At 41.5% G+C, this 21,489-nt stretch overlaps 1 protein-coding gene across 4 annotated transcripts in view; it reads left to right on the forward strand.

Moving 5' to 3' along the window:
* Nucleotides 1-21,114, forward strand: part of LOC139264518 (uncharacterized) — a 101,099-nt gene extending 79,985 nt beyond the window's left edge. For 3 of the 4 annotated variants that reach the window (XM_070881105.1, XM_070881104.1, XM_070881106.1), the window contains 4 exons: nucleotides 562-633; nucleotides 4,783-4,884; nucleotides 12,875-12,998; nucleotides 17,252-21,114. In XM_070881105.1, the coding sequence (XP_070737206.1) occupies nucleotides 562-633; nucleotides 4,783-4,884; nucleotides 12,875-12,998; nucleotides 17,252-17,460 (507 nt within the window). In that variant the 3' untranslated portion in view covers nucleotides 17,461-21,114. The remainder of the gene's footprint in view (nucleotides 1-561; nucleotides 634-4,782; nucleotides 4,885-12,874; nucleotides 12,999-17,251) is intronic. The other variant, XM_070881107.1, reaches the window with a different exon arrangement.
* The last annotated feature ends 375 nt before the right edge of the window (nucleotides 21,115-21,489 follow it).

Below are 21,489 nucleotides of genomic sequence, written 5' to 3' on the forward strand. Positions count from 1 at the left end.
TTACAGTATTGTAAGAGCAGAAACCATGTTGAGAAAATGGTAAAAACAGAAAATGCTGGAAATACTTAGGTCATTGACCTGAAAAGTTAGCTCTGTTTCTCACTCTACAGATGCTACCTGACCTGTTGAGTATTTCCAGCATTTTCTATTTTTATTGAAGATTTCCAGCATCCGCAGGATTTTGCTTTTGTATTTTAGAAAAAAGTACACTTTTTCTACATTTAGAATGGTGGTTATTTTCTCTCCCTGTACAATTTTTCATGGTAATTTTGTTGGTACCCTAAGGATGGAGTTATACTGTTCTGGAAGGGATTACATCTATCTGCAGTAACGAATACGAATGTAATCGTAGGCCTATTTTTTTTCGTCATGAAGGGAGTTCATGGCGTTTTATTTTCAGCACTGGTGTCTAGACTCCCGATTTTTTTTCAAGTCCACTTTCATATGTAACTTATTTCAATTTGTGGAATAAACTGAATACATTATGAAAATCTGTGGATGACAACTTTTATTTATAGGATTGAACAAAACCTCCATGAGTTTTCTTGCTCCATTTTGCAGGGTGATTACTCCCAGCCGCAGAGTTTTTCAGATGTGATTGATCTTAAAAGAAAGAAACTGTATGACTATTTGGTGAGTCTGAATTCATTTTGCCTGTCATCAATAACGTGGTGTATATTATATAATGAGGAGCTGAAGCTAACCTGTTAACATCCAAAATGTGAACTTTTTAACAATTCCATGACACTATGGGCTCAATTTTCCCCGGTGATTTGCGCCGTTTTTTTTTTGGAGTAGGCTGCTTTTTTTTGGCCTATTGCATAAAATTTTTGCCTTTTTCAAATTTCTCCCTGCGATCTGCGACGTAATTGACTTAGTTACGATTTTTCTAGGTCAGTTTTTTCAATTGTTCGCAATTTAGTCAACATTTTTCTCCATTACGTTGGCGTATCTAGCCATTCCCAAAAAACCTGGAGTTAAGAATCCAGCGCACATTCACAAATCTGCGCTGAAAAGACGCCATTGTTTTTACATCGAAGATTTTGGAGGGAGTCAAGAACACTGTCAAAATCAATAATAAAGTTCAACTTTTTTTTTAACTTGTCAACGTAGAAGTATAAATTTGTTGGAAGGAGAGGAGGGAGAGATGGCCGATCTTACGGCGTGTAGCCCTGGGAGGGAGAGATAGCCGATTTTACAGCTTGTAGCCCGGGGAGGGAGAGAGAGGTCACAAGACTCAAGGGAGGGGGGTGGGGAGTGGGGGGAGAGAGGAGTGGTCACAAGACCTTTGTGTGTGGTCCATCCACACAGACCTGGGGGTGGGGAAGAGAACTGCGAACCTGTACTGACTGCTTTCCTGCCGTTTTTAGCTTCTTTGAAAATTTAACTAAGTATGGGGGCAATACTGACAATGCCATAACTTGTGCAAGCCTTCCCTCATGACCACTCCTGTGGTTTGCACTACCTCTGACATTCCCTCCCTCATGGCCACTATTCCCTTACTGATGGTCCCTGTGAGTGTTGTTACTTCTCCCGACAGTCCCGCTACCTCATCACTCACCCCACTGATGGTGTCCAGGGGTGATCGGGTAAGGTCAATGCTCTCCGCACTCAATGACATCATCTGAACCACATCTGTTACATCCTGCATCTCAGGAGAGCGTGGCCGAGCTCTCCTTCCCCTCCTAACCCTGGGTGTGGCTCACTGCATCTCACTGGGACCCGCAGCCTGGGACAGTGGAGCCCTGGGTGTGCCTTGCTGCACTCCACTACTGGGGCCCACAACCTCGGAAGTTGTGAAACCATGGAATATCCCACCAACACTCAAACCACTAGTCATGGAAGGGGCTGGCATCTCCGTGAGTGGCATGTCCTCCATATTCAGTACAACAGTGGGAGCCTCATCCAGCTCAGTCCACTTCCCCTCCCCACCATGTTCTTGGTCTGGAGGGTTGGATTGTAAGATGTTCTTCTCGTCTGAATCATCTTCTGCATCGTCAAGGTTGGCCTCCAGTTCTGCAAAATATAACAGAACAGACAAATGGTTAGCAGCAGAGGAGGGGAGGATGGGTGGCATGAGTAGGCTCACACATCGCAGGCCAGGCAGCGGGTTGATTTGAAGGGCCACGATGAATTTGCAGAACCTACCCTCTCCTTCGAGAGGGCCCAGCTTGTGCAGTACTGATTGTTTTTCTCCAGGCAGGACCCATCAAAGCAGCGACCCACTCTTCCAAGGGTGTCAGTGGGTGCAGATTTGCTGGGCCTCCTCCTGTTCGAATTCTTTCCCTTTTGTTGTGTGCCACTTTCCTCTGCAAAGATGAAAATGCAACTTCTTAGAGAAGGTGTCTTTCTGCTGGGTGAGACATACACAGCTAGTCACATTTACAATTGCATTGAATAAATGAAAATATTACTTACACTAACTACATGACCAAGGTCCTGCCATTTCTTTTTACACTAGCTTCCAGATCTCGTGGTGTTCAACATTGCGCAGTAATCTTCTGCAATTTGTTCCAACGTTTCTTCATTTCTTTGGGTGGAACTTTTATTTGACCTCTGCTGGTATCCAGCTCCTGCCATCTGTTCTCAGTCACAGTAACTAATGCCTCCACTTCTTCCAGCAAGAAATTCTTGGTCCTTGTTCTGCGTTGCATCTTGTATTGGTCCAGCTGTGATTTTTCCAATGCTCTCACACGTACACAACTGGCTCTTGAAAATGGCCAATTGCCAAATCCGAGTTGTACTGGGCATGCGCGTTCATTGGAACGACGTTAAAACGTAAAATATTTTCCGCGCCTGCGTAGAAGGTGCGATGCTGTTTTTTGCCACAGATAGCAGGCTCCACCCCCTGAGGAGACTGGACAAGCTGCACGGCGCCAAATTTGAATTATACATTGGGAAATTTTGGCAAAATATTTCTGGCCTAGAAAACCCGGTGTAACTCTGGCAATACGCCAGAAAACGGGCTGGGGGGAAATTGAGCCCTATATTACCTATTGGAGCTTTTAGCTTATTTATACAGATGTGTATAAAGTTAGATTTTTTTCATGTTGGTTCTGTTTGTGAGGATTTATATAATCAGGTAATTTAAGTGATGAAGCTGTGAGTAAATTAGTGTCAACCTTGTGAAAGGTTGTGTAACTTCATTGCTGGCCATGTCTGGCTGTATATATACATAATGAAAATTGGTATGTTCTATCACCTTTAACTTTGTCTTCTGAACGTTTCAATGTTGAGGTCCAAGGAACTTAGTGGATTTAATATAAAAAAAAATATTAAAAGTGATGGGGAAATAATGGGATTTAAGGGTAGCCAAGTTTCCAGGATCTGATGCTTTGCACACTAAAATATTAAAAGAAATAGATGAGGAAATTGTAGATATGCAAATCATAAATTTCCCAAGAGGTCTAGTTTTAGGAATTGTGCCTTTGTATTGCAAAATTGCAAATATCACTCCATTATTTAAGAAGTGACGGAGAGGGAAACCAAGTAATTACACACTTGTCAGTTTAATCAATTGTGGGGAAGAGCTGATCAAAAAGAATTGACCTGGATTTGTGATGGATAGATTATGTCTGACTAATATAGTTAAGTTTTTTTTTGAGCAGGTCATCAGCGTGGTGGTTAGAAGTGTGTTTATGGAATGCATTTGATGGGTTCCACACGAGATTAGTAGCAAATATTTGAAGGTAACAGATTTGAAGGTAACCTTGTGAGGGGTTGGTAATTGCTTGCGGGATAGGAAACATAAAGTAGAGATAAAGGGTTTGTTCACTAATTGGCAGGAGGTGACCAGTGCTGTTCCCCAAAATCTGTATTAGGGCTTTGGAGTTTTCTCCATTTTTATTGATTGGATGAAGGAATGAAGAGTTATATATTCAAGTTTTCATATGACAGCAAGTTGTGTAGATGGGATCGGGATGGTACAACGATATAGACAGATTAAGTGAGTGGGAAAAACTATGGCAGATCCCAGTATTCCTCTCCTAATGATCCCAAGATTTACCCAGTATTCCTGGGACCCCCATCCCCAGTGCAGCCAGATTATGCTAGATGAGATCTCATTTTAGTAAGCCAGACCCGAAGAACATAGCCATTCAGCCCCTCAAGCCTCTTCCGCATCAATTAAATTATGGCTGATCTGTGTCTTAACTCTATCTACCTTGGTTCTGTTACCCTAAATACATAGGGCCTCCCTATGTAATACTACTGCACATAACACCCCTGTTTAAAAAACCTCTGACTTACCATGAGCAACACCACAAGAGATCTGCTGGTGTCTAAGTATAATTTGTTTGGTAGGATGTTGGCCCCACATGTTGAAATTCAAGTGCACTGTGCCACCTTGTAGTAGATTGTGGATTTGTCATCCTCTCAAATTATCAATCTCTGCTGTGAAGCACCAGTGAGAAATTGCTTCCCTGCAAAAAGGGAGGGAAAATCAGATGAACAGACACTCTGGCCAATTCTCCTACACCTGCAACCAATCCTAGCAGGGACCTGCCATAGTCAGTGTCTGGTGCAGATGAGGGCAGAATAATCTTGTTTGCTTGGACATTTTGTTATGATTCCCCAGTTGCCAGACTCTGTGTGTGGCATCAGTATATATTTGAAAAACAGCAATGTACAAGTGGGAGGAAGTCATCTGGTTAGATGACGTTGAGATTACTGTGGCTCGTTTTCGTCACTGAAACTTCTAGCTATCCAAGACATTTCTTTGATTTGCATAGTTTGATGGTTTATAGTGTCGTGTGGAGATGTAACAAAAATGTTTATTTGCAGCAAAAATTTCAGATAAAAAGTGAAGACGATGCCAGTTTTGTTCTGAAGGTTACGAAAGCTTTCAAGGATGCATTGATCAGTTACTATCAAAAGAAAGAAACTGTGAGTATTTTGAAATTCTTCTACTGGATGATCCTTGGGTCGACATGTAGTGACTGGTTAAGGCCTCTCATTCAACTAATAGTGTATTTTTACAGCAATTGCTACTTTTGGTTCAGTGGCAAAATGTGATGTTTCTCAGGATTACATTTCTAATGTCAGATTTCTGTTTTCAGCATTTATGTTCCATACTGTTGCAAATATCTCTTGGTTACCAGCAACTTTTTGGGGCTTACCACAGGGACATGTGGCACTTAGGCTGTTGAGCAGCCTGTTAAATATCTTCAGTTTGTATCAATGTTCCATTTTATTAGTGGATATCTCTGCCTTTAAACTAGTAACATAAATTCTTCAGATTGAGTGGACATTGTTCCACTGTACACAATTCTCAGAGGTACAATTATAATCCACTTGCAGCCAAGTGATAATTTTTCCATCTAACACAGGTTAATGGGAGTTCTGTGATGATTTTCCAATCTGATACAGCAGCCTTAAAGTAGATGTGTATTTAAGCAAGATATTTTGACTTTTGTGCAGTCTTGAATTCCACCAGCAATTAATAATTTATTAAAATATAATTGACCAATTGATTAGCTAGTAGTCAATAATTCTTTTTACTTTTTGGATTGAAAAAAAGATTTAAAATGTTGAAAGCCAGTATAAAACACACCTTATGTGTGCTGTGTTTGCATCTGTCTTTGCATTGGTCAATTCCCAATCTCAATTAGGTCATTGTTTTCCCAGAGAATTGTAAATTTGATTTTAATTTGGGGGGTATATGTGCACAAATAATTGCAGATGGCAGGGTAGGTTAAAAATGCATACGGGATCCTGGGCTTCATAAACAGAGGCTTAGGGCTAGACTTTTGGCTTCATTGTTGCCGATTTTCTCAGCGTTACAGCTGGTTTTCCGCCCAACGAGAGTTTCCACGTAAGTTTTTGCCTTGGTATCACCCACATCTGAAGTCTCCCGCCGCAACCAAACTGCCCATGTGCAACGCCGAGAACAACCGCCAGAGTGTAAGTTTGGCCTCAACTGCCGACGTCCAGATCGCCAAGAGAACAGCCCTGTAAAAGCTGCTTTTGGTGAGACAGCACCTGGAGTATTGTGTGCAGTTTTGGTCTCCTTACCCAAGAAAGGATATACTTGCCATAAGAGGGAGTGCAGCGAAGGTTCACCGGATTGATTCTTGGGATGGCAGGACTGTCGTATGAGGGGAGATTGGGTCAACTAGGCCTGTATTCACTAGCGTTTAGAAGAATAAGAGGGAACCTTATTGAAACGTGTAAAATTCTGATTGGGTTGGATAGACTAGATGCGGGGAGGATGTTTCCCCTGGCTGGGAAGTCTAGAACAAGGGGTCACAGTTTCAGGATTATGGGGTAGGAAATTTAGGACTGAGATGAAGAGAAATTTTTTCACTCAGTGTGGTGAACCTGTGGAATTCTCTACTGCAGAAGGCTGTGGAGGCCAAGTCACTGAATATATTTAAGAGGGAGATAGATAGATTTTTAGAAACAAAAGACATCAAGGTGTATGGGGGGAAAAACAGGAATATGGGCCCCAAGTTTCCACACGATAAAAAACGGGCACCCCTCCGAGCTGGGCGCCCGTTTTTCGCGCCGGAAAAAATCCGCGCGATTCTGGAGCGCCCTGCAGCTCCATGTCTGCTTGGCGCGGCGCCCAGGGGGGCGGAGCCTACCACTCGCGCCGATTTTGTAAGTGGGAGGGGGCGGGTACCATTTAAATTGGTTTTTTTTCCTGCCGGCAACCCTGCGCGTGCGCGTTGGAGCGTTCGCGCACGCGCAGTGTGAAGGAAACATTGGCACTCGGCCATTTTTGTAGTTCTTTGTAGCTGTTTAATTTTCGAACATTTTTTAATAAAAGCACATTGCCATCAGCACTGAGGTTTCTTGCAGCAGTGAGAAAGAAGGCTGCAGGAAGCCTCAAAGTTGAGGCAGTCGTTTCCCGACGGCCTTCTCCCCCCCCCCTGCCGTCGGGAAATGGCTGCTGAACTTGCGGCTTCCTGCAGCCTTCTCACTGTCTCTTTTCCCCCCCCCCCCGCCCACTGTCGGGAACGGCTTCCTCCTCTACCCCCCCCCCCCCCGCGGGAACGAACGGTTGCCTCCTCCCCCCCCCCCACGGGAACGAACAGCTGCCTCAACTTGTGAGGCTTCCTGCAGCATTCTCCCTGGCTGAAGCACTTTCACACAGGTAGGAAGATGGTTTATTTAATCTTTTCTTTGCTTATAAATTTTTATTCAGGTTGGATTTATTTGTATAATATTTGTATAAGTATAAATAAGGATTTATTATTGAATTTAATGACTTCCCTTCCCCCCCCCCCACCTCGTTCTGGACGCCTAATTTGTAACCTGTGCCTGATTTTTTAATGTGTAGACAAGTTTTTTCAGTTCTACAAAAATCTTCACTTGCTCCATTCTAAGTTAGTTTGGAGTACGTTTTCACAGTGGAAACTTTGAAATCAGGTGTCAGTGGCCAGACACGCCCCCTTTTGAAGAAAAAATTCTGTTCCAAAGTGAAACTGTTCTAACTGACTAGAACTGCAGAAAAAAAAATGTGGAGAATTGCGATTTCTGAGATAGTCCGTTCTCCACCAGTTGCTCCTAAAAATCAGGCGCAAATCATGTGGAAACTTGGGCCCATGGTGTTGAGATAGAGGATCAGCCATGATCATATTGAATGGTGGTGCAGACTTGAAGGGCCGAATGGCCTACTACTATTTTCTATGTTTCTATGTCCAATTCTGCGTACCACACTTTAGGAAGGATATGAAGCCATCGAGAGGGTGCTGAAAAGATTTACCAGACTGATTCCAGGGATGGGGAACTTCAGTTACGTGGATAGACTAGAGAAGCTGAGGTTGTTTTCCTTTTGAGCAGAAAAGGTTGAGAGGAGATTTGATAGAGGTATTCAAAATCATGAATCTAGTCAGAGTAGATAGAGAGAAACTGTTCCCATTAGTGGAAGGATTGAGAACCATAAGACACAGATTTAAGGTGATTGGCAATAGAATCAAAGGCGATATGAGGAAAATCTTTATTTACGCTGCAAGTGTTTGGGATCTGGAATGCACTGCCTGAAAGGGTGGTGGAGACAGACTCAATCGTGGCTTTCAAAAGGAAATTGAATATGTTCCTGAAGGAAAAAAATTTGCAGGGCTATGAGGAAAGGACAGGAGAATATGACCAGCTTAAAGTGCTCTTGCAGAGAGCCGGCATGGGCTCGATGGGACGAATGGCCTCTTCTGTGCTGTAGCCATCTATAATTCTATGAATATGCCCAATCACTTTTACATCTACTGTGTCTTTCTACCAACACTATCTGGAAGCTGGAAAGAAGCAACAGCGAGACTGGCACTGGAGAGTCCAGAGCAGACTGAGTAGGTTTGAGCTGGGTCAGGTGAGTTTCCTCTCCAGAGTGAGTTACAATCCAATCAACTACAATGACTCATAATTAAGATAGCCCCTGACTGTCAATCTCTTAAACAGTGAACTCAATTTCTTGCCTTATGCAAAGTATACAGTTTTCCCACATTGTTTTCAACAAAATCAGTTAAGTGGTAGTTTATATTAAAAGATTTTGCTACTAAATGCCATGTAATGATCAGGTGTTATTTCATTAAAGTTCAATTTTTGCAGAACCATAAATGTGAGTTTTTCCTTGTTTTTTTGTGTGTGTTGCGCACTCTTGCATTCTCTTGACAAAATTTAAAATGTCAAAGACTGATACATTGTAAGTAGAAGTGCAACAAGACACTTTGAAAATGTTGCCACAACTATTTACACAAGCATCCACTATGTCAAGGAGAACTTTCACTCTACAGTTTTTCAAAATAGGATAACTTGCAACCGAATGGATTTTCTAACAATTAAATCTTCTAAAATATATCAGCACTGAAGCTTTGCCATTAATTCCTGATACCATAAAACAACTTGGTACAGGAATTGAGGCATATATTTTTGAGTGGCAAAGCCAACCAGATTAAGGTCTCCGATATATAGAATCATCATGTACCATCTGGAATTGTAAGTGGTTTTGTCCTTAGTGGTTTCGAATCACCCCCCCCTTACAACAGTTCTAGACACCAGAATTATAGTGGTGAACAGAATACACAGTTCTAGACAGATCCTTTTGGTCTCCACCGTCACGCTGCTTTTATTCAAGTCAAAGCACACACCTGCATCCAGTAAAACGCACCCTGGTGGTATAAATCAAACAAACACAGTACAACACACAACACTGGCCCGTCTGAACAGGCCCCTATTGCGAAATACCCACGACTAAAACACCCCTGCTTGGTTCAATAGGGCACCACCGAATCTGTCCACAGATTGTGCGTACGCTTAAGATCCTGCGCAGAAACCTCCCCACTAAACCCGGGGGAGGTTTGGGACACTCGACACCCCATCACGCTATGCAGTGGTCTTAAAGAATCTGTGGGCTGGGATAATGCTCACCAATTACCCCTTTGGCTTACTCGCTGCTTCTCCCGATGAGCGAGGCTCTCTTTGCTTATAGATGGTGGTTTCTTTTCTCCGTTCCAGACGGAGTGCTTTGTCCTTGTGTGCGTTGAAGGAAGCAAGCAAGTGTCGAAGAGGAGAGCGTGATGGCAGAAAACTGCCCCTCTCATACCTGAAAAATGCTTCTGAATTCTTCGTGCCAAAAACCAGTCCTTTGCCTGAGTCAGTCCAACTGAAAGAGCTATGAATCCTGTGCCTTTGTTGCTGGGTTCTTGGGATAAAGGCTCCAACGAGTCTGGGTGGTCAATAGCTTTCTTTTGTCCTGAGGTTCCTGCGCTGTGGGGCTCAGTCATTTCAATGGTTTGAGCACTGACCAATTTACTTGATTTCTCACTTATAGGTTTCCATTACATAACAAAGGGTCCCATCAGCCATCTTCCTGCGATTTCAGCTATTGACCCATCCCCGCCCACCTAATGTGTATTCCTGTGGAACATTTTTGGACCTGTCCCAAGTCATGCTGTCTGCTCTTCTGCAGTAACAGAAAATATGTCCAAAAGCAAAGTCCAAAATGCGCTGAAGTCTGTCGATGTTTCCGCTGATTCTGACAGAATTAACCTTTGAAGTTTTGTGAATCATGCTTCAGTTTTTGGCTGGGAAGGAGACTTTGTACTTCATTTCAATTTTGTATAGATTTGCCTAGTATTTCTGCTCAGCTGAGGTTTTGGTGCTAACTGCCTCAATCTTCTGTTTCGGTCCTGACCTCCAAGCAATTGCTTGCCAAGATAATGTTGGTGTCAAATATTCCTGTAGTGGGCAGACTGCTTCCTCCTGCACAAATACCTGGATTTTTTTTTATATACCTGCCAATCACATAACTTGCATGCCTTTAACCAATACCATTTCTCAAGATCGCTTCCTCATGAAAAATGAAGATAAATATTCATGATTTTGCAGATTCTATCTTCTTGGGAACACGACTAGCACTAGTGCTGCCATTTTTCCTACGTGAGCAGGATGGTATTGCTTGCTGCGGAATACTTCCCGGTTTCACGTTACAATGTTATTATTGTTCTGGATATTTTCCAATCCAATCCAGTTAAAGATTAGTGTTCTTTTTCTTTCAGCATAACAGTTGCAGGAATGATCTGTGACCTATTCAATTCTAATAGCAAATATATAAATTCCAGATGCGGGCTTTGTTATGTTGATGTTACAAGTCCTAAATCTGTTGGAATCGCTAAAGCTTTGCTGCGCGTGAGGAAACTGCCTCAACCTATTTGCTCTGTTTTCAGACAGAATTATGGTTAACTATTGCTATGCAAAGGAAGAACGAGTTTGCAATTATATTGTACCTTGTCACGTTCTCCATGTCTAAAGTACTTCACATCCTACTTCACATCCAAGTAATTATTTTGAAGTACGGTGACCTACATCTTATGCAAGTGTGGCAGCATTTTATACAGCAAGATTCCGCAGAAGGCAGTGGGATTAATTACCTGATGTGTATATTTTTTCTTGCTGTGTTGGTTGAGCTAAGAACTCCCTGTTCTTCAAATAGTTTCTATGTACAAATCTTGAACATTCATCTTATCGGTCTCTTTATAAGTATTAGCACCTGTGACAGTCCCGTACACACACCATGGTGCACTGGAGTGTCGGCCTTGATTATGTGCTCAATCCTGGAGTGGGGCTTGAACCTACAGCTTGCCAACAGCGCTACCAACTGATCCAAAATCTTCACCGATGAGAAGGCGGCTGGCAGGTGTGCATGAAAAGATCATCATTTGGAGTTTGGGAGAAAGTCTTGATGTTCAGCAGAAGTTAGCACCCAGTTTCAGCAGTTGATTCAGGAACTGCTAGAAACCGGCCCTATTCCTTCTCTTTAGCCCCGAGTGGGACTTTGAGTTAAAAGAGCTACAACCACTGGAAAGTGTCTAATCCCTATTTGTGCACCAGGGAAGAAACTTGCATATATATCATCATTTTTAATTTTGCTCACCGAGACTTTCCTCCAGTGATACTTCTATTGGATTATTCATATTGATATAGGCTTCAGTAGAGCACCTTTGCTCTCCTAACTCGCATGTAAAGTTAGTGAGATGTAATTTATTTTCTTCCACTGTAGCCAGAATACTTCAAGCAAATGTGTTCCTGCTGTACAATGTAGTTAAAATATATCTTGTATATTTTTTAATAAGTTTTGGATGGTTCACACATCGTCTCCTGTGCTCAGAAATATAATATAATCTTGTTTCATTACAATTTGATGAGCTTCACTTGATCTAGATTTCATTTTTACTGCTCATAAGAACATCAAGTACTATCATTTAAGCAATTTGCAGTGGAGCTAGTTGACATTAATCTTGAGCGGATCTGAAGGATGCTTATTGTAACATTTCTGTCCATGCTTGTAGGCATTTGCTACATTTTTCAAATTATGTTTGTTTAGGATGCACAATGTTGCTATTCAAATTATCCGCACCAGATAGAAGTTCCATACATTGTATGGCTGCAGAAACAGCTGATCTAATTTTAATGGTTTGCATTTTCCTTCACCCAAATGATTGGCTGACTTCGACCTTTAAGTCCAAAGATACCTCTTGGGTCTGATTAAAAGTTGCCAGGAATCCCATCTTGCGCTAATATGGAATGTGGTTTACCAAGAGCCTTCATTTCAAAACAGTGTAGGGTGATAGTATTTCATTCTGAAAAATAGTCCATTTTTTAAAATCTCAATTAAAGCATAAAATAAAATCAAAATCTGCTCGTCACAGTGTTAAAGTTCTTCACTGTGGTTTCTTTGATTCCAAATACTTCCATTCATATTCTCATGGTCTTGGTGGATAGTGTTGTACATTTTGGGTACTCCGCTAATCCTTTCAATCCTCCTGGCAATTAATGCTTTACAGAACTGGAGACTCCTGTGATCATCTCATCAACTCTCTCCCAATGATGCTTTTCAAATAGAATTGCTGCTACTTCCTTCTCTCCACTATACACTATACTTTGTGAATGGGAAACTTGGATACAGTTTCCCATTCATTCTTCTCCCACTGATTGTCCCCAAACCACAAACTGGATTTTTCAAAGACAGATTTTTTTTTAAAGAAAAGCCATCATTTTCAAGTTTTAACTCCAGAATCTTCTATTTTCACTGCTAATTTAAGGTTTGCCTTTATTTTTCAGTGAAACAAACTACAGCTAAATTGAATAAAGAAAATCAATACCATTTGGGATCTCTTTGTTTTTATTTGTTTCTGTGAACTATCATACTCCGATCTTAAATTAATTACCATGGGTACTTGACGGACAATCCCAGTGAACTTTATTTACTACCAGCCTAAAATGCTTCAATAATCAGGTAGTAGTAAATAAACTCGAACTGGGTTTCTTCTTTTGGGGAAAAAAAAACTATGTTCTTGTGCTTTGTTTTTAACTGAACAGTGTCTACATAGTTCTTGCTGTATCCCATTTCAAACCTTTTTTCCCTTGCCCAACCTCAAAGGACCCAGCCATGAGGGCAACATTGGATCAGAGAACCGCAAGATCCACCGGTATACCAGATGACTATTCCAGATATAATCCTGATGTGTCAGCTTCAGCGGTACCACACTCAGAAAGCCTCCGAGGTAATTCAGATTTGAAAATTATCAGCAACATCTCTATTTACAGGTGACGCCAAACAAACCGTGTTACTTCTTGCCTCATCGATGTCTTTCCACTGATTTCATTTGATCAATTCTGGATTTTGTCTGAAGTTAGTTTGGATTTTCAGGTGAGTGAGATGATAGGAATTGTAATAGGGCAACACCTAAAGCTATGATCATAAAACCACTAAGATCCAAATTTATATTCTGGATCAAAAGTTCAGATCCCTATAATTTGCTATGGCTTAATCTGGCATGTCGACCTAGTCCAGTCTCTGGAATAGATTCAGAAATGGTTACTCAAGTGCATCATTCTGTACCCAAACCAGTGTTGTTCTCTGCAGTATCAGTGTAGTTTCCGAGGTCAAGGACCTGGCATTGGGCTCCATGCTGCGCAAGAGTCAGCTGACGCAGGCTACAACAACCAGTTGCTTTTCTAGCTTAGCTGATTTTGGGTACATGACCAGTTGCCTAAAATCCATATTTATTCATGCCAGATGTGTCATACCTTGGGGAAAGCTCCAATTAGTGGATTTGGAGCTGACTTTCCAACTGCAAAATTTTCACTTTGCAACTTCAGGCTGGAGTGAGCCCTGCTTTTTGTAATTCAAAAGCTTTAAGGCTAAATCATTTAAGCTCTACTTGCAGGCAATGCCAGCTGTTGTAGAGGCACCACCACCATCATTGGACAATTGCAGTCACTTCAGTCCTAATACCAAGAAACTCCTCACCAGCACTCTTTGCTTAACTGATCTTGGGTACCTCGCCAGTTGCTTAAGATCCATACTTATCCATGCCAGCTTTGTTGTACCTTGGGAATAACTCCAATTAGTGGACTTGGAGCTGTGTTCGCAGCTGCAAAATCTGCCCTTTTAACCTACGGTTGGAGTGAACTGCTTTTGTAGTTCAAAAACTTTGAGGCTAAATTATTTAAGCCTTACTTGCAGAAAATGTCTGCTTTTGGAGAGGCACAGCCACCATCATTGGGGGTTGCATTCACTTTGGTCCCAATATTCAAGAAACTCCTCACCAGCACTCGAGAGAGAATCTAACAGAATGCTTTCTTCTACATCAAGGAAGAGACCACTTTTTCATAACATGGAACTCTACCTCTGTTCCACGTCAAATTTCTTGACTTTAATGAACAAATGGCTTCAACCTTATTGCACTTTCACATCAAAAGAGTGCTGTCTACAGCATTCTGTGTTAGTCCAGGTGTCTAGCATTCTGTAATATCAAGGACCAAATGGAATCTGAGACCAACATTTTTGTAGGTTTCATGAGCTGTTCTTCTATCTCCACTTGCCTCTAAATGCATGGAGCCAGATTCCTTCCCTGAATCTATGGAAATCACAGGACTTTAAACTCCGACTGGCCCAGATGAGGAGTCTCTGCTTAGCACCACCTAAATTAAATAGGATTGAGCAATGCAGAGAGATCAGATATTTCCATTTGAGTTGCACTTTCCTGGAACTCATGAAAATATAAAAGTGCCTTTACATAAGGACATTTGAGTTGCTGATTGGAAAAAGGTAACCGTGCCTGTGATTTTCTGCATTTGCTGAGGCAAGGTTATTTCGGTCTTGTGACTTGATGGAGGATGAATTCAACCAAGAAGCCTCTCCAAACAATCTGTAGTTTACACACATTGTCAAGCTGTAATACCTATCTGGGGAGCTTGTGTGATTGGCATTTGTTTAATGCTGTCAGCAGAATTCACATGTCTTGTCTTGTATAAGGTACAATCCCTATTGAGGAAAGAGTACTCAGAAGTGTTGCAATTGCCTGGTAGCTTCTAGGTAATGGAACAAATTTTCAAAGATACATTGCAAGCTTGTATCTTGAGCTGCTGGACATACTGACAAAATAATTTTTCCCTCCAGCTGGAAAATGAATTTATGCTTTCTGGTTCATGAGGCAGCTATATCAACATTGCGAAGCTGACTAAAATGCAATTGAACGCATCAGTCAATGACTGAAATGGGAATTCAGTTGGTCCTTTTGACTGGTTCTCGACAGTGGCATATGAGCCTGTGCATCTGTCAAATATCATCGAGGGTTTGGTGATTGAGTTAGTACTGGTAAGTAATTCTTTGGGAGACAAATCCAGCACTGAGGCCCTCTTTGAAGAAAGGGTTCTTTCTCACTGGGCTTTAAATGCCCTCACTTTAACTAAAATTTATCTCATAGAAGCCAATGACCAGGACCCCAATTTCAGCAGGCTTGTGCTTCCAGACCTTACTGGTCCAGTGGAGGGCTGGTACCTACAATTCTTTTTGGGGTGTGATTTAAAAGCCTGTAATTGAGTCAGAGATGCCATGACCTGATGTTTCTCCCTCAAATTTTAAGGAGCATTCCCATCATCATAGGCGGTCCCTCGAAACAAGGATGACTTGCTTCCACACCAAAAAAGGATAAGTTCACAGGTGTTCCATTGAAGGACCTAAAATTCCAGGTCCTGAACTACATCCTGAAGGGTGGAAGATGCCTGTGCATGGATTTTTTTAACGTGTGGTGGCCGTTGCACACCAGCCACCACACGGGCTTGTCAGAGCTAGGTCTTTATCCAGTGGCAAGGATTATCCAAGGTGACTGGAGACCTGCTGTGCTGCATGGACCTAGTGCACACACATATCACAGTGTGGGCTGGCCCGTGTTGCCCCTGGCCCTGAACTCGCCTCCCCTGGGCCACAATCACGTCCTTCCACAGTTTCTTGCCGCTCCTGCTGTATCTGCCCACGCTCCAATCACCAACCTGGACCTTGATGACGTCACTCTGCTGCAGTTGCAGCTTGTGTTGCTCCCTGGAGTAGTGTGCCTCTACGCCGCTCCCAGGCTGCTGCTCGCCGCTCCTTTTATTGCCCCGACCTGCCGCTGGTGTTCTCACGCAGGTCGGGGTCTCCACGCAGGAGCATTCTGGTGTGGCCGTGGTTGGCAATGGGTGTTAAGAGTGTGGAAAGTTAATTACACTTTTCACCCTCGAGAAGACCTGCTTCAGGGCCAGGAGAGGTATAGTGTTACTCCTGTACTTATAACTATAACTGGTAATTCCCAAGGACAGAGACTCAGACCTATCCTCAAGCAAAGGAATCAAAACAAATTCCTCTGGATGGAAATGCTCGAAGTTCCCCTGGTCTTGTAGTCACTGCATCCTGAGGGGCTAGCCTGCAGTTATTGACCTCTATTCATCATCATAGGCAATTCCTCGAAATCAAGGAAGACTTGCTTCCACTCTGAGTTCTCGGGTGACTGTACAGTCCAATGCGGGAATTACAGTCGCTATCACAGGTGGGACAGACAGAAGGAAGGGGTGGGTGGGGATTCTGGTTTGCCGCACGCTTCTTCTGTCTGCGCTTGATTTCTGCATGCTCTCGGCAACAAGACTCGAGGTGCCCAACGCCCTCCTGGATGCTCTTCTCCACTTAGGGCGGTCTTGGGCCAGAGATTCCCAGATGCCGGTGGGTATGTTGCACTTTTTCAAGGAGGCTTTGAGAGTGTCCTTGAAACATTTCCTCTGCCCACCTGGGGCTCGCTTGCCATGTAGGAGTTCATCGAAGCACTGACCACACTTGACCAGCTCTGTTGGGCGGGCCACATTGTCCGCAAGCCCAACACGAGACTTCCAAATTGACCTCTATTATGCTAACCAGGAATGACCAAGTATTTGTGCTCTTAAGTGCTAATAAATGTTGCCGGTGCAAAGATATTGCTCTTGATCACACCCTTTTAGATTCTACGGGTTGAATGTATACCCGTAGCTCAGGAACTGGTTCATCCAGATCTGCATGTAGGTGCAAGATCTCCCCATAAATATTACCAGGTTCTGATGGCAAACTTTCTAAGCTATCCAGTTAATTGTGCTTCGGTTCCAGACAGACTTTGTATGATCAAGAACTGGAGAAAATTATCAGACTATTCTCAAAGTCTCTTGAGAATTTGTTTCCGCCAACCAACCATTGTGTTGGTGGTGTTGTTTCAGCTTTGGTTTGTAATTACAGCATTGGTACTTAATTAATTTCTGAAGATTTAGCATATTTGTCATGTGTCAAATTCAAATTCATACCTCGCCTGAAGAGTTGAAAATACAACTTGTTACAATTGTTACTGCCTTGCATTGCTTGTTTCCTATTGGGATGTGTTGGGTAATGTCTGGCTATAATTTTCAGACCTGCCATCACAGTCCATTTTTATTATAACAAAATCTACTTATGTTCTATTTTGCTCTGTATTTTTAGGTGGTTATGATTGGAAGCAGGATACTTTGGCACCAAACCTGAGGCAATCATTTGATTCCACATCGTACCTTTCTTCTACCACTCCAGTCAGAGATTCTGCACTGTATTCCTCTTCAAGCAGGGGCTATTCGTCAGATTATAAATCCAGTATTCAGGATGTAAACTGGGGCCCGAATACCAACACAAACAATACCTACTATGGTCGCTAAATTCCTAGCGAGGGTTTATACAGAGAATAATGGATGGTTGGGGGCTGTGCATTCTAACCATGGCACAGCTGCAGCACACCACAAACCAACAAGGTTCATGTACATCTTAATTATTTTCCCTGACCATCCATTACTTTTTATTTAATATGTATTTTTTGTATTTGTTTTTTAAATAGTGAGCATCTCCTTAAATGTTAACCATATGACTTGTAATGGGTAGATTAATAGTGTATTTTTCTCCCCTATCCCAAATTTACAATCCAACTGAAATGCAATGAAATAATATCTCTTCCCACAAAATATTTTTTTTACATGAAGCTGACAAGATCCATTAAAGCAAGCTGTAATGTCTAGAAGAAGCAATGCTATAATAGCTTGCCCTTTTTTCTCTCATCGAACACTGCAAGTAGATAACCTGATGCTCCTAAAAAGAACTAGTTTCAGGAGTGGTGGGTTTTTTTATCTCCTTGTTTCGTCTGTTCATCTTGAGTGCATTTCCACAAGCACCAGCATCTGTTACTCAAACTTGTACATTGTGGACAGTTAGGGCATCACATACAAGTCCTACCCTGTCCTCATCTGGTGTCAGCAACTGTACTTATACTTGTAAGCAGGAATCATTGGATGGCAATCAGGAGCAGGAACCCTGGCTGCCTTTTCCTCCTCTCCTTTACCTAGGGACACTGAGGCTAAATGTAATTTCACTGCTGTCTGACCCAATATCAACCAAATCTGAAGAGACTAAAGGTTCTTGCTGGGCTGTCCAACTCATTACCACACCATATGGTACATTTACTCACTGAAAATTTAGGATAGCGTGGGATGCAGTTTTTCTGCATTTTTGTACTCGACATGAGCTTGTACACAATGTAGTCAACAATTGATCTGTGTGCAAAAAAAGCCAATTATAATGCACATTTGGCTATCAAACATATATTTTAATGTTCAATTCAAATTGTAAGCCATTTTGGAACAAATTGGTCAAATAAAAACCTTTTTATAAACTATATTAGTGTGATGGGAAGCAGAAGAATCTACTGTTTTTTTTCAACAATATTATTTATTACATTGGTATTCTAACTGTTAGCACATTCAGCTCACTATTGTAATTTAAATCAAAGACAAGTGGATGTCTTTTCCTTGTACTTATTGCCTTGGCCTACCAGATGCCAGTAGCAGGTACTATTTGGAGAGGAACAGCAAATAATGATACAACTACTTGAGTTGGTATTAATATTGGGAAAAGTCCCCCAATCCTGTTCTCAATGCTAGTTTGTGATAAGTAGGTAGCCGGGGGGTGTGTGGGGTGGGGGGGAGCAAAAGTATGTTTGTTACCCATTTAAAGAACAGTTTTTAAATTTTCCCCAGGCGGTGTTGGCTTTGACAGTCTTTGGCAAGTGCACAATGTCTGCTTACAAGCTAAAGCTAGTCACTGATGCATGAAGGGAGGCATCTATGATTTGCTGGTTGTAGACATTTTATACAATAATAAATGATTACAGCTGAGTTTCAAGGCAGTTACAGCATCACTCAAATTTAATGTGCATTAAGCAGTGCAAAACTTAGCCAAATTTGCAATTCACACAAATCTAGTGTTTCTAAACATCTGAATTTTTTTTGCTTCTTCGTTACAAAACGTGCAGTGACTTGTTAATGTTTTTCCCTTTGAACTTGACGGGGAATTACTTGGGTGCAAGTGGCTTTACCAATTTGGTAAACAGTCATGATGCACGTTATGATATAACATGACTGATCGAGAGTTGCTGTAAGCCTACTTGTAGGTGTGTTGCTTTTCGCTGTGATGTACATAATATACAGAATAATAAATGGGTGATGGAAGCAGTTTTTCTGTTGGGCATGAAAACAATAGTGCGCATGCCTGAGGGTTTATTTTGTTAGTGTTGTGTTGATGAGATTGACTTTATAGATTAACATCTTTTAATTTCAAAAATATGGGTGTTCTTGTGTACCCCAATAGAAATGTCCTTCAGCTGATAGCTATTTTATGTGTAAATGTTTAACTAATCGTTGGAATATTGGATTTTCCTTGCAGCTTTTAAATGGCACACTTTTTCATCAGTTATATCTGCAAATTGACTTTCTAAGAAATGTTTATAATTAGAAAGGAGAATTGGAGAAATATCAGAACATTTCCTCATTTGAACTATTCTGAGTACACACATATTGTGAATTTTGGCTGATTTAATACACAAATAATACCATGTATTTCAAGAGGTCGTTACCATCTCAGATTTGCAGCTGTGGTTAATTTCAGAGCTATAAATCTGTTTCACTTTGAATCATTTGGCATTAACTTGTATGTGTGTAAATGCACAGTTCAAAGTTTTATCTAAGTGAATTATGTGCTCATGGAATAACCATATTTTTTTTGTGACCAGTAATTTGAAAAAGCAGGGGTTCCAATGTTGAAATGATACACCATTTAAAAAGAAATGACTTTCCAATCTTGAGAATTGGTGAACTGAGTAAGTAAAAGTGCATTTTGTTTTCTATTCAAACGTGTAACCAAAATATATTGCTAAATACATATAAAGTAAGAGGTTCCACTGATGGCTCAGCCAGTTAATCCACTGTATAGAGCAGCAAGGTTCCAATTTCAATACCCAGTCAGTGTTGAGTTAGCTGATCTTAGTTATGGCACTAATTGGTTGCAGCACCTGTCAATTAGCGAGGGGAATATTGGCACGTATCCTGATCACGATTCCGGGACTACTGGTGAAAGTATTTGTGTGTCAATATTGAGTTCGTGTAATTAATCTCAACTAGTGTCTTCCTGCAGTTAATTCATTTGTCGATGATCACTCTGAAGATTTGCATGCACAATAACAATTTGGGGCACAGTAAGGATGCGAAAAAGAGAACATTGGCGAGTTTCCACCTCCAACACTTGTGTTCTAATATTCAGTTAACTAGAAAAGGAAAAATAGCTGCATTAGGTACTTGCCACAACCCTAAAATGAAATTAAATTGGTATAGAAGTAAGCATTAGGGAATGGACTTTTGCTTGTGATTCTCTGTGGTATGGTCTGTGTCTCAACTGTGTGGTTGAGCGAGGGACAAAATGGAAGCCATGTACTTTCCCACCGAGAAGCAGCATAAACATTGGTGTGAGAGATACCTTAGTTCACATTCTTGAAAACTCCAAGTAGTTTGTTTTTGATAGCTAAAAGGATGGTTGGCTGCTTGTTTTGAGCTATGAAGCAGTCTTGGAGACTTGCTGGAAGTGCAGGTAAATTCATCCACAAAATATGTGAAATGTACAACCTCTTGGGGGTTTCTTTTACAGGTTGAAATGGCTATTAAATATCAATACTTGTACAGGGTACAGTAAAATGTGTTTTGGTTACATGGCTGAAGAGAGTGGGGAAGTGCCCTGTTTAGTGAAGTACAACGAATGTCATTTCACTTATGAAAATTGTGTTACTATCCTTTGAAAGCATGGTAGATTCTAAGCAACAGTCTGATGCTCAAAATGTAAACCTGCAGGAAAAGTGATCTATGTTCTGAGTTTTATTTCTAAAGATTTTTTGAATAGTTCAGACTTGTTTTTTCATTGCTTAAATAAATGTGGTGTTTGCCTCTTAGTTTATTGTGACTGTAAAGGAACGAAAATAAACAGAAAATGTAACATTGTGTACAGAACAATTATTTTTTTTTCCAATCACATGGTTATGAGAATGAGTAATCTTTTAAATTCCTTTTAAGAAGGGTTGTAAAAACACATTCAAGCCTCCTGCTGATTACCACCACCTGCCCTCCCTCAGCTGATGAATCAGTGCTCCTCCATGTTGAACACCACTTGGAAAAAGCATTGAGAGTAGCAAGGGCACAGAATGTAATCTGGGTGGGGGATTTCGATGTCCACCAAGAGTGGCTCAGTAGCACCACGACTGAGCGAAATGGCCAAGTCCTGATGGACATAGCTGCCAGATTGCGCCAGCAGCAGGTGGTGAGAGAACCAACACAAGGGGAAAACCTACTTGATCTCGTCCTCACCAATCTACCTGT

This window comes from Pristiophorus japonicus, chromosome 5 (genome assembly GCF_044704955.1).
Source record: "Pristiophorus japonicus isolate sPriJap1 chromosome 5, sPriJap1.hap1, whole genome shotgun sequence".
In the NCBI taxonomy this organism is placed as follows: Eukaryota; Metazoa; Chordata; class Chondrichthyes; family Pristiophoridae; genus Pristiophorus; species Pristiophorus japonicus.